Source organism: Schistocerca americana, chromosome 5, assembly GCF_021461395.2.
Source record: "Schistocerca americana isolate TAMUIC-IGC-003095 chromosome 5, iqSchAmer2.1, whole genome shotgun sequence".
NCBI classification, from domain to species: domain Eukaryota; kingdom Metazoa; phylum Arthropoda; class Insecta; order Orthoptera; family Acrididae; genus Schistocerca; species Schistocerca americana.
Window position 1 is genome coordinate 400,314,360 of NC_060123.1, and position 12,900 is coordinate 400,327,259.

The window sequence follows — 12,900 nt, forward strand, 5'->3', positions numbered from 1 at the left end:
GCCCTGTGTGCCTCGGTCGTATGCAGTCCTGATTGTGGCGCTCACCTGCACGGCGCCAAACACGCATACGACCATCATTGGCACCAAGGCAGAAGCGACTCTCATCGCTGAAGACGACACGTCTCCATTCGTCCCTCCATTCACGCCTGTCGCGACACCATTGGAGGCGGGCTGCACGATGTTGGGACGTGAGCGGAAGACGGCCTAACGGTGTGCGGGACCGTAGCCTAGCTTCATGGAGACGGTTGCGAATGGTCCTCGCCGATACCCCAGGAGCAACAGTGTCCCTAATTTGCTGGGAAGTGGCGGTGCGGTCCCCTACGGCACTGCGTAGGATCCTACGGTCTTGGCGTGCATCCGTGCGTCGCTGCGGTCCGGTCCCAGGTCGACGGGCACGTGCACCTTCCGCCGACCACTGGCGACAACATCGATGTACTGTGGAGACCTCACGCCCCACGTGTTGAGCAATTCGGCGGTACGTCCACCCGGCCTCCCGCATGCCCACTATACGCCCTCGCTCAAAGTCCGTCAACTGCGCATACAGTTCACGTCCACGCTGTCGCGGCATGCTACCAGTGTTAAAGACTGCGATGGAGCTCCGTATGCCACGGCAAACTGGCTGACACTGACGGCGGCGGTGCACAAATGCTGCGCAGCTAGCGCCATTCGACGGCCAACACCGCGGTTCCTGGTGTGTCCGCTGTGCCGTGCGTGTGATCATTGCTTGTACAGCCCTCTCGCAGTTTCCGGAGCAAGTATGGTGGGTCTGACACACCGGTGTCAATGTGTTCTTTTTTCCATTTCCAGGAGTGTAGTTCAACTTACGTAAAAGGATATTTACTTTGAAAGTAACGCTTTTCAAACTACCATTAGCAATATTTTCCCACGATTTGTTAGAAACAAGTTCATTTCAGCAGTTGCCAGAGAGCGCAGGTAACAGGCAACACCACACTTGCGCAGCTAACATGATGTAGGAAGCCCGTATGCACGTACGTGTAAAACGCTGAAAGATCGTACATTATGTCATAAAAGAAACGACATCAGTGGATACTCCAAGAGCATCAGAATTTCGTGAACCATACTAAAATGTGCACATTTAAAGTGCATACTTGAACTGCACATTCGTATGTGCAGATTCCCAATACAGTAGACCTCGACCTGAAATTAAGCTTCTCAGTGTAGTTTCCGGGATGTAAATTTTCTTGGAAGCCCAGTACTGTGTTTGGTTCTATATTATGGCATAATGCCATACATGCTAGAAGATGAAAACATGCACCTGAAATGCAGCTAATAGTTGAAACTAGCCAGTACTGTGGAATTAAACATTTTGTTTCAAATACATTGACTGCCTCTTCGAAAAAAGGTTAATAAAAGACAAATTTCTTTAGCAAACAGACAAAAATAACTTCATTGCTCTGCAAGGCAATTAATGCTTGACTATCAGAAAGGTGGAAATAATATAAAATCTGAAACTAATAAAATATTTTAGTCTTCCGTAATTATTTGAGTGTATTTTAATTCGCTTGATAGCTCCCGGCCACAGGTTTCCGTTTTGTTTTCATTTGACGTGAGATTAAGCGAAGGGGAAACAGCAAAATAAGTAAATGTAAACACGGGTCACGTGGAGACTACCCACTATAACTCAGACTGCTCTGCGCATCAGCCCTAGATCTATGACATTTGCTAACCAGGTCAATATTAAAAAAAAAATTGAATTTTCAAAAATATGTTCATCTTGTAGTGCACATCTTTCTGAAAAGTCTGAAACATAAAACATACGTGTTCGAGGAAATGTAAGACGTGTTATTTGGTCTTAAGTGTGCCAAAGTGCAGTGCCACGCCTCTTCCTAATGCATTCTTCTATCGCACGCCACTGTATTTCGCTCTGTGAAATTGAAATGGGTATATTTTATTTTTATAATGGATGCCATCAAACTATAATCAGGAAAGTGGAAGTTGAAATGTCCTGTGGTGCCTCTCCTGCTCCCAGTCGGCCAGTTTGACAGCCTGCCCTTCTTTTTTTTTCTTTTAAAAAAAAAAAAGAAAAAAGCGCAACTAATAACGAATTGGATTATTTGTAATCGGGAGAACAAGAACTCTTCAGAAAATTTGCACTCTTTATTGCCTATTAGCTAATAACTTGCTTTTTTGTGTGCCATAAAATTAAATATAGGAGACGTAAAACCAATAAAGACAAGAGACAAGTAAGAAAGCACACATTTATTCAGTCCTTAGCTCCTAGCATTTTTTTCTCTCTAATCTTGCTACAGCTTTACATGGCGTGCTTTCCTTTCTGCAAAAGCATCTATTACCTCACCAAAGTTCGTCAAATGTTTTGCTACACGAAAAATCGAAATGTCGTTATCTAATACTGAAAATGGTGTTAATACAAATAATACCCAAGACTGGTGTGGTTTTTTGATCTGATTACATCTATTTTGTCACTGTCTGCTAGATAAAACAAAATAGGCCTTTCTAATATGCAGCAATTTTGTAACGCACATCAAATAAACGAGACTGATTTGGCACAAATGGTCGTTTTTATAACACAACAGAATATAATTCACGAAATACTGATATCAAATGCCTATAAGGCCTACTACAAGCAAAAAGCTTTATGTTAGGAAATAGTTTCACATTTCATTCTTATGCACCAATTTCTCAAGCATGAGATTGAAAAGTAGTATTATGAAATTTTTATATAAATTTGGAATCTTCTTACGCTTCCATAATTTGTGTGATGTCCCTGTTTCTTCTCATTTCTCGTTCTAACAAACAATCTTGTCATCACCAATTCTGTAGCTACCCCGACCATTGTCAAAATTTGTTCACTTGCTCTGCCAGAATCACAGGTTTAGTTATCCGGCGATTATTCTCTGGTTAGGCACTGTTACATGTTCCTACAACACGTTTTCCACGTTACTTCCAGAATAGAACTTAAACGGCTGCTAGCTGGGGACTGTAAAACTGGTCCTTGCTAGTGTAGCAATCTGGCCTAAAATTTTCTGTCAAAATTTCATTTTTTTGGATACACCGAGAAGATAATACGTAATCTTTCTCACGTGTTATTCCTGTTAGTCGTTTATTTCCATTCTGGTACTCTGAATCTATGGATTTCGCTAGTAATTATAACAACGCTGATCATTCGCAAACCCAATCAACCACATAATCAGACATTAATTGTTATTCATCCATTCAGCTTTACTCCATTGAGCTCGTATAGCCCCATCCCCTTTTGCCTGTGGAAAGTTTATTTCTAGTGTTCAAAAAACAACAGGACTGCGTTTCAAAATCATATGAACAATCGATAGGCCAACACGTGCTGGATCCTAGTCGCTTTGTGAAACAAGTTTTTTTTTCCCTCAAGAATGTGAATTTGGCGCCCTCTTTTCCCAGTAGCATCTAGCTGCTTGCTGCGACTGCTTGCACAGCCAACAGCCACATTCCTGTAGCCAGAAGAATCTACTACTCAAACGCGACTCAACTGTGCATGCGCATGAGCCCGCTCGTAACTGCTAAAACAAATCTAATGTAAAACAGTTGTGACTTCATGCTCATCGGAGGGAAATTGTTGTTATGAAGCATTGCATAGTCATCCTAAAGCCTTCGACACATTTTGCTGTTGGCAGATGCTTGCCTGAGCGCTGTGTGTCGTCGTTGTATATGGCGCATTTCCTTTGCAATTTAAGTTTTTTTTGTTTTTTTCTCTCATTTGTTTTATTGTTGAAGTATTATTCTGCAGTAGGGGGTTACAGTAGAGTATCGGTTCTTACCAGTCAGAATTCCAAAAATTTAACAGGAAACTAAAACAATGAAAAATTCCCGGAATTCTAAAAAAATTCCTGGATTTTTCCTGGATCTCCCGGTTGTCCCAGGTCGTATACACCCTGTCTACACTCGCCATAGGTGTGTATCATCTGTGCCTTTTCAGAATTAGAATAAACCATTTTCACAGTTTTTACAACACTGTACATACTGTTGTAGTTGCGACCTTCTCACGTTCCTACTGTGCGCACTTCTGTTCTTACTTGTGTACAGTACAGTATCACAGTCATCCGGTAACAGTGTACTACAGTTATTCTGAGTATAAAGACTAATTCGGCAAGTGCTACATGCAGACACAGAGACAGCCAAACTCGTAAACATCATAGTCTTCATAAACATACCCCTACAGATCTTGTTTGTTACAACACACGACTGAACATCTGAGGTTTTAGTGTCAACCTCATGTTACAAATTACTCAGGATGTACTTAACATTTTACAATATAAGAAATGGTATTGATTAAGTATTTGTTTCTATATTCAGTTGTGTTAAAAATACTAACAGGTTTCCATTTAAAAAAACGTAAGTACTGGGTGTACATAAAGTCCACGAGCACTTTCAGTTATTTATTGCACAAGTACCAAGCATTGTACAGATATCATACATATGACATTTTGAAGATAAATCCTGATTTTTTTTTCATATATACTGCCACAGTGTAGTTTGGTAATTTGCAAATATTCAGCGCTAGTCACAAACATGGTGAGTTCAGGTGCAGAGTGAGCTGTTTCATGAAATAGCCTCCCCGATCACCAGATCTCACTCCGTGTGGCTTTTTTCTGTGGGGGCAGATTAAAGATCTGGTGTATGTGCCGCCTCTACCATGTGATGTAGCAGAGCTCTGGGAGAGAATACAGGAAGTGACTGCCACAGTCGATGATGCCATGCTGGGACGGCTATGGCAAAAGTTTGATTACTGTATTGATGTCGGCCGGGTTACTCATTGTTCGCATATCAAATGTTTGTAAAACGCCTTTCAGAGTTTCTCTTCAAAATGCGATATGTATGACATCTTATAATGTTTAGTTCTTATGCAATAAATAATTGAAAGTGTTCCCGCACTATGTACACCCTGTATGTGTTGAAAATCATACTTCTGTGCATTTCTCAATGGTTTGTATTAACCAATTCCACCAGCGCCTCTCCTCACTTTCAGTCTGTGGAATTGGTTATTCAGTGTTTGTTGTGGTTTGGGCGGTGTTTCCAGTGTTAATGTTAGGTGGGCCTTTCCAAACAAGGTGTTCATGGTGGACCCTTGACATGGCAGTATGTGATAGGAACTATCTAACTCCATATAAAATGTAGTGTCTAACAGATGACATGGTCACAATTAAATACACTGATATAGCAGGTCTCATCTATCCTGCAAGCAACTGTCACATCAGTAGCTAATACAAAGTCTAGAGGCATTCTAGTCAGGTTGCATAACACATTGTACAATACTATTTGCCATAACAACAAAAGCACTTTCTCCAATACAGCAACTGTCTTTTTAATTCACCTGCATGTGAGTGTGCTTCATACCATGGTGTTAATTTTCTATTCCACAAAGTACACAAACTACACCTCTGTTACATCTATGTCAAAACTTGGAGTTTAATTGAAGTAGTTGAATATTTTACGTACAACCCACCAGGTTGGCTGAAACAGTAATGTGCTGCTTCCTGGACTCAGGCAGGCGTACCAGCCCCGGATCGAATCCGCCCAGCGGATTAACGACGAAGACTGGTGTGCTGGCCAGCCATGATGTGGTTTTTAGGCAGTTTTCCACATCCCACTGGGTGAATACCGGGCTGGCCCCCCACGTCCCGCCTCAGTTACACAACTCGCAGACATTTGAAACACATTTGCATTCTTTCATGATTTACGCTAGACACAGACAGCTGGGGTACACTAATTCTATCCCGGGAGGGGGAAGGGGGGGGGGGGGGGTTTATGGGGTGGCAGCAGGAAGGGCATCCGGTCACCCCTTAAAATTAACCATGCTAAATCGGTATTTAACCCCGCCGAACCTGCGTACAATGCGGGACAAAGGCAGTAGCACAACAAGAAGAAGAAGCCGAATATTTTACTTACGTTTCATATTGTTTGAAGCCCCAGTACATAGCTGATAAAAAATGTGAAAATTCCTTTCGCCAGCATTTTGAGTAGTCACTCTGGACTTTTCAAGTAAGAAGTTAGATATACGTCCACCTTCCGGTTGGCCACCATTTCCAAATAAAATTTCTACATACTTTCCCTGGGAAAATAAAAAAAAAAATGTGTGAAACTTGTGAGTGTGTAAAAAGTGTGTGAAACTTTATTTTAAACAGCAAAAACCTGAAGAGGAAAAAAGAAAAATCATCATCCACTATTGGCAAACTTTTCAATCAGTCCATTTCAACAGATTCATCATTTAAATCTTATTTATTGTGTCAACCAAGTAAGTGTTCAGTAGCTCACATAACATGATAAACACATTACAAAATGGTCATGGTGTCATGTTTTAACTTAACTTTAGTGGTGGTTGTAATAACAGCAACAGCAATGGTGGTAGTTGCTGAACTGACAAGGGGAATGAGAATGAAATGAAAGGTATGAAGAGGAGGGGAATGAGAACTGTGTTCTCAATGCCACATCAATATTATATGCAATACTTAGTAAGTGTTTCATCTGATACAACAATAATATTCTGAGAAATTTGCCTCAGCTTTTAATAATTATCAATCATGAAAATACTTTACACCACATAGGAGCTGCATAGTGCTATGTGCATCATAAACAGGACCACTTAATTTTCAATAAGAAAGCGAAAAATCTTTATAGTGACTTTAATACTACTGTCACAAAATGGATTTAGGCAAGAAATGAGTTCCAGTTGTTTCATTAAAACATCTTGAGTTAAACAAGTCTGTTCTTGAAATTGACCTAAGAAACATTGCTCTTGTCTGTAAATGCATAATTAAACAGGATTTTTGTTACTAGGAAACCTCTAAAGCAGACATGGGCTGTTTGCTGCACTACAGCCCATTTTAAGTCCAAACATATTTACTCCCTTGAAACAAAGTAAGTGAAACAAGTCTTAGATCATTTAAGGTTCTGATCATTTAAAGTTCTCATTAAGTTTTTTACTTTTATTTCGTGTGCTATGTTAACAAAGATTAAGGCTCTAAGTACTTTCCCACAACATGTATTACCAACTACTGAAATGTCTCCCATCATTCTTCCTGTGGGAATGAGTCATACATTTTTATTTTATGTATTTTAAAATAAATTCTTACAACAACAAAAACAATCAGTTTTTGACAAAATAATTTAATTGGATAGATAAAGCAGTTCAAGCAGTAATCTCAGATGTTGAAGCAATAATCCCTGTTTTGCACATTATCCTGTGTTCCACCTTTAAGCTCTCAGGTTTTGAAATCTCGTCCGAGGCAGTCCCCAACAGTCAGTCTTTCCTTCTCATCCCGTGCGGTAAGCCTCTCCTGACCTGCAGTTCTGGGTGACTTTCCCGAAATCTACCTCTTTTCCTAGACCTCTACAGTCCTTTTCCTCCATCCGTCTTACTCCCTCTTCAACCCTACTGGCTGAAGAAGAAGCCACTGACTCCGAAAGCTTGCACAATCCCAACCTCTTATGTATGTGTTCTGCCACCGCTTAAACTAAATTCTTAGATTTATTTTCAACCAGAGAAAATTATCTCGTTATTGATGTAGTATTTAGTCACACTCTCTATCCTTATCCAATCAAAATCTATGACGAAGTAGCTGAAGTCACACACAATATTTACTGTTCACAGCAGGGGCTTGTCAATCGTAAACAGGAAACCACAGTCTTTCCAAAGAAGTATTGTCTCACTAGTTATAGTATGTTAAATTTAGCTTTCACAAGCGTAAGTGGTATACAACAGTGTTGACATATTTAATTGTTTATACAGTATACAGGTTTAGTTTCTGTAATGTATAACTTGACCTCAGAAGCTTCTCCTTCCTGATGAGCTCTTTGAAACACCATGATAAATTGTATGGATGGGTGGACGGATGGATGGAGGAAATGGACGAACAATACACGTATGCTGCTACATGGTATAATGTGAAAAATGAAGAGTTTTGAGGTTTACTAACTGCTCTATTTCAGTTCACATCGACAAAAAACAGCAAGCCTTTAACACAAGGAACTATCTCTTAAGGTGCATCCACTTGGTGTCATCTTCTGTTCAACTTTGTGTATACACTTGATGCTCTCCACAGTGCAAGGCAGGCAAGCATTCACTCTGCACATGGACGTTTTGTCTAAGCTGGATGATATGTCTCAGCTCAAAGACTCCTGTCATCAGCATGAAATATGCACAATTTGATACCAGCCCAGAATCAATTATACTGTTTACAAAACATACATATATTTAATGACATTTTGGTGTTTCTGACCACATCATCATAAGAAAATAAATAACATGCTAGAGATTAAGGAGGTCTACACAGTCCTGGAATTTCAGTTCCGAATATTACCTTAATAAAAAGATGCTAGCTGACCACTGAATAGCACTTTTATTTTAAAAATCACGAAAATTTTATTTGTATAAAATCTGTACATGGCTACACTATTGTTCTACATAATCCCTGACTAATTCGATGCACTTCCTGAGTCAGAGACCAAGGACCTTGATTTCTTTGACAAAAGAGTCTTCCACTGCAGTCCACAACCTGCTTGATACCTCTTTCTGAACTTCCTCATCAATTGAGAAGTGTTTCTTGGACAAATGATTCTTTAGGCGAAGGAAGAGATAGAAATCATTAGGTGACATGTCAGAGCTATCAGCCGGATAGCTGAAGATATCTCACTTGAAAGATTGCAGGAGAGCAGTGGTTACAGCTGCTGTATGGGGCCCGATGCTGTCATGCGACAAACAAATGCCCTTGCCCAAACCCTCTCTGGGCTTGTTTTGTATCACTCTTCGAAGTTTCTTCAACATTTCACAATAACAATCAGCATTGACTGCATTCCCCTTTAGAAAAAATTTGGTGAGAACAACTCCTCTTCAATCCCAAAATACAATGACAATGATTTTCTTTTCAGAGACTGCCCGACAAAATTTGCAGATGAGAGATGAACTGGGGTGGCACCATGTCACTGATTGCCTTCTGGACTCATTTGTATGATGGTAAGCCCGTTTCATCACCTGTAATAACTGAGTTCAAAGGCTTATCTTATTTCCTTTCAAAATGGTGTGAAAATTTTTGTGTGCTCCCCACACGATTTTCTTTGTGAACCTCTGTCAACATTTTCGACAGCCAACAAGCACACAATTGCCTGTAGTCCAATTTTTTCGTTAAAATGGTTTGGATCGTTGATCTGCTGGCTTCTGGAATTGTAATTGAGTGGCCTTGAACTGTCAGACAGCATTCTTCATGAAATTTAGGCTCAATTTTCTTTTCTTCAACACTGCATCATCAATTGAAGACCTCCTTCCCCTTCCTTCCTTGTTATACACACTGGTTCTACCACCCGTGGACTCAGCAACCCACTTCCTAGCATTATACTGGTTAATCATGTAGCCATAAACACCTGTCAGACATCAAATTTCAACTGGGAAGATGATCTCCACATTAAGATAGCAAATTACTGCATGCACCTCACATTTGACGGGAGACTGCAGCACAGCATCCACCTCCAACAGCAGCCACAGTGAGACTAAATAAACTACCAAGCCCCACAACCTCCCATTATGGTTTGTCCGTATACCGTATTTACTCGAATCCAAGCCGCACTCGAATCTAAGCCGCACCTGAAAAATGAGACTCGAAATAAAGGAAAAAAAAAATTTCCCGAATCTAAGCCGCACCTGAAATTTGAGACTCGAAATTCAAGGGGGGAGAAAAGTTTTAGGCCGCACCTCCAAATCAAAACAAAGTTGGTCCATTGTAATATGAGACACAATTTAGGCCCAATGAATGATGATACAGCCACAGTAGTTTGGTTCGAGTCGTAAGCTTAGCAGTTAAGCCTTACCAGGTAGCCATTGCTATGCATCAGGCGCTCCGTCCGTATTTATGCGGGTACCCTTCTTTTTTCACATGCTTCGTCTGGTTTGAATTGATTTCTTATTTTACTTTGATCTGATAAGTGCCGTTTTCTTTGTTATAGGTGTTTACGTCACTCTAAGCTGAAAATGCATTACTGTATTGTGTCATGCATTGTTTGTCGCATTCCGATAGTGCGTGTTTACGGCCTGTCGCCGCTCGCGGCATGGCTTGCTTTTGTGCGCGCTACCACCGCTGACAAAAAAGATGGAGAGAGAGGAATCGTCTCATTAGCGAAACAATGGCAAGAGACTGCTATTTGTTGTTACTTACACTGCTGCTTTATTTGATAATGATCAACAAGAACCAAATAATAGACTGCGTATGGTAGAACATGTTCTGAACGAGAGTTCGGCGAAAATTTTTCTCCGTTTAAAAATCTTTGTGGCCGCTTCTATAGTACATCAAATTCTGCACAGAAATTAGTCATCTTAGATTTAAAAATCTAGTCAGTTGCTGTGCTTCATTTCTGACTGTATCACTATTAGGCATAAGAATAATACGAATATAAACATGACACGATATGTATATTCTTCCACGTTTGCTGTTGTCTCACTCTAGTTTCGTACTTTATTAGGCAGACAGGATTTAAATGAGACAGCAGCAAATACGAAAGAATACATGGCAAAATGTTTATATTCGAATAATTCTTAAGGTGAAGAGAATACTACATGTGATTCACATTTCATCAGGTTCCTATTAGCAGCCATCTCTTCTCACAGGTAGGAAAAAATTCAGAACGTAGAGTTGGCCATATTGACAAACATCCCAAACAGTCTTGCCAGTCGGATTTTCGTAGTACATTGAAATTCTGCTACATTCGAAGATGAACAAAACGGAATTTGTATTTACTTCATTGGCTAATGTATGAAAATCTAGTTGTCAAAACTCAGGGCGGAGAAAAAAAGCTCGTCTTCCACCTTTTTTTAAAAAATTTATTTACTGACGCGGAGGTTTTGGCGCCAGTATTTATCTTTGTGCCTACAAAGCATCCCTGTGTAGCGCTACATATATTCGATGGCAGAAGTTAGTTGTGGCAGCACCTACCAACATTTTTCACAATTTCCACTTGCTTTGCACTCGATTCTAAGCCGCAGGCAGTTTTTTGGATTACAAAAACCGGAAAAAAAGTGCGGCTTCGATTCGAGTAAATACGGTAGTCACAAATGACAAACGGTCTTTAATTCTTGGACAACCATTTTAAATTTTGAGTCTAATAATAATGTTTGCAGAACCTGAATTTACAAGTAAAATATTTAATGGAAGGAGCAAAGTTAATAACTCATCACATAGCTGGGGTGTTGAGTTGCTGATAGGCACATAAATGAGACTGAAGCATTAAGTCGTGAATAGGCACATAAACAAAACTGAACTGTTGTTAGCTTTCAAATGAACACTTCAGAGCTAATAGAATACGTAAATACAAATACACCACATGGCTACATTGTTCCAGCAGACTATATTGTGCTGTCATTGGAGCTTGACTGGAGAGGGAGTAGCAGAAAACGCATGGAACAGGAATGTGGCACCAATGAGCTACTTCTGGTCACAGGCAGGGGAAGTTGTGCACAGTGCAACTGACACGGAGGAATGCATTGTGAAGGGGATACAGAACAGAGGAAGAGGGAGATTGTGGAAGGGAGAGTGAGAGTGCAGAATGACTGAATTTGGGTCCTGGAGTATGGATGGAGTTGGTTGTGGGGCAGAGACTAGTTGAGACTGGTGCGAGGATTATGGGATCACAGGATGTATTGCAAAGATGATCTCCGTCTATATAACTCACAGAAACTGGTGTTAGGGAAAGGAATTCAGACTGTACAGGATCAGAAGCACTCACTGAAATCCATCTTGTTGTAATCAGCAGTGTCTTCCATCACTGCCCTGTGAATCCGACTCTTGGCCAGTTTGCCTCTAGCCATTCATTCACATGGACAGCTGGTTGATGATTATGCCCCCATAAAATGCTTGCAGAAGTTACAGCAGACCTGGTATATGATACGACTGCTTTCACAGGTGACCCTGCCTATCCTAGGATATCATGTCCATGATGGAACTTTAATACAATGTCTTGGGTGGGTGCAGGTCCTGTACCTGAGTTTCCCAAATGGGTCTGACTCATATTGCAAGGTGGTGGGAGTAGATGTAGCATAAGAACAGGCTAGGATATTTTTTTTACATTGGGTGCACAGAGGAATATCACTTTGGAAGTGATAGAACACAGAGTGATAAGTAGTCAAAGCTCTGGTGCAGGCTATATAGTTTATTGTTCCTGTCAGTAGTTAGACGATTTGGAATACAAGTAGGTATGGCATAGGAAATCTGTTTGCAGACTAGGTTGGGGAGGGGGGGGGAGGGAGGAATGGCAGGGGGGGGGGGGCTGAAATGACTCATCTGTGAAGATCTTAACAACACCTTCAGGACATACTGGACACAGGATTCCTCTTCACTGTAGAGGCACTGCCCATGGGTTGCCACACTGTATGGGAAAGATATTACAATGCAGGTACAGTAAACTGATACTATGGGGCACCCAAGATCATTTGGTTTATGGATTTTGGGAAGCACATACGAGGATTGTTGGTGTGATGAGGTAGTTGGATCTGTAAGAGATTCTGAGATGGGCCTACTGATTTGAGTAAAGATTGGAAGTTATGCTGGACTTCTGGGGTGGGATGCCTGCAGCAGGGCTTTTAGTTGGAAGAATCAGACATCTGGCAGATACCTTCTGTCATGTAACCGCTGTGGTTCATCACAACATTGGTCGCGCCTTTGCCTCCAGGGTCTGTCTGGCTGAACCTTGTGTATAGCTGTTCTTTCTTCCATCCAGCACTTTGTGTTACTGGCAAGGGACCTAAGAATGGAGGGTGAAGCTAAGTTGAAGGTAACGAGTTCAAAGAAAACACCGAAGGGGTAATTAGATGGGAGTGGGAGCGGGGGAGACTTAAGGTTTATTATTTATTCTTTGCCAAATATATTTTTTGTTTGTTATCTCCCCTAAGAATGTGTTGAAGATTTT

The 12,900-nt window shown here is 40.8% G+C and overlaps 1 protein-coding gene across 2 annotated transcripts in view; it reads right to left on the minus strand.

The window, feature by feature from the left end:
• Positions 1–12,900, minus strand: part of LOC124615360 (unconventional myosin-Ie-like) — a 384,348-nt gene that overhangs the window by 319,412 nt on the left and 52,036 nt on the right. For both annotated transcript variants that reach the window (XM_047143176.1, XM_047143175.1), the window contains one exon: positions 5,902–6,064. In XM_047143176.1, coding sequence (XP_046999132.1) covers positions 5,902–6,064 — 163 coding nt within the window. The remainder of the gene's footprint in view (positions 1–5,901; positions 6,065–12,900) is intronic.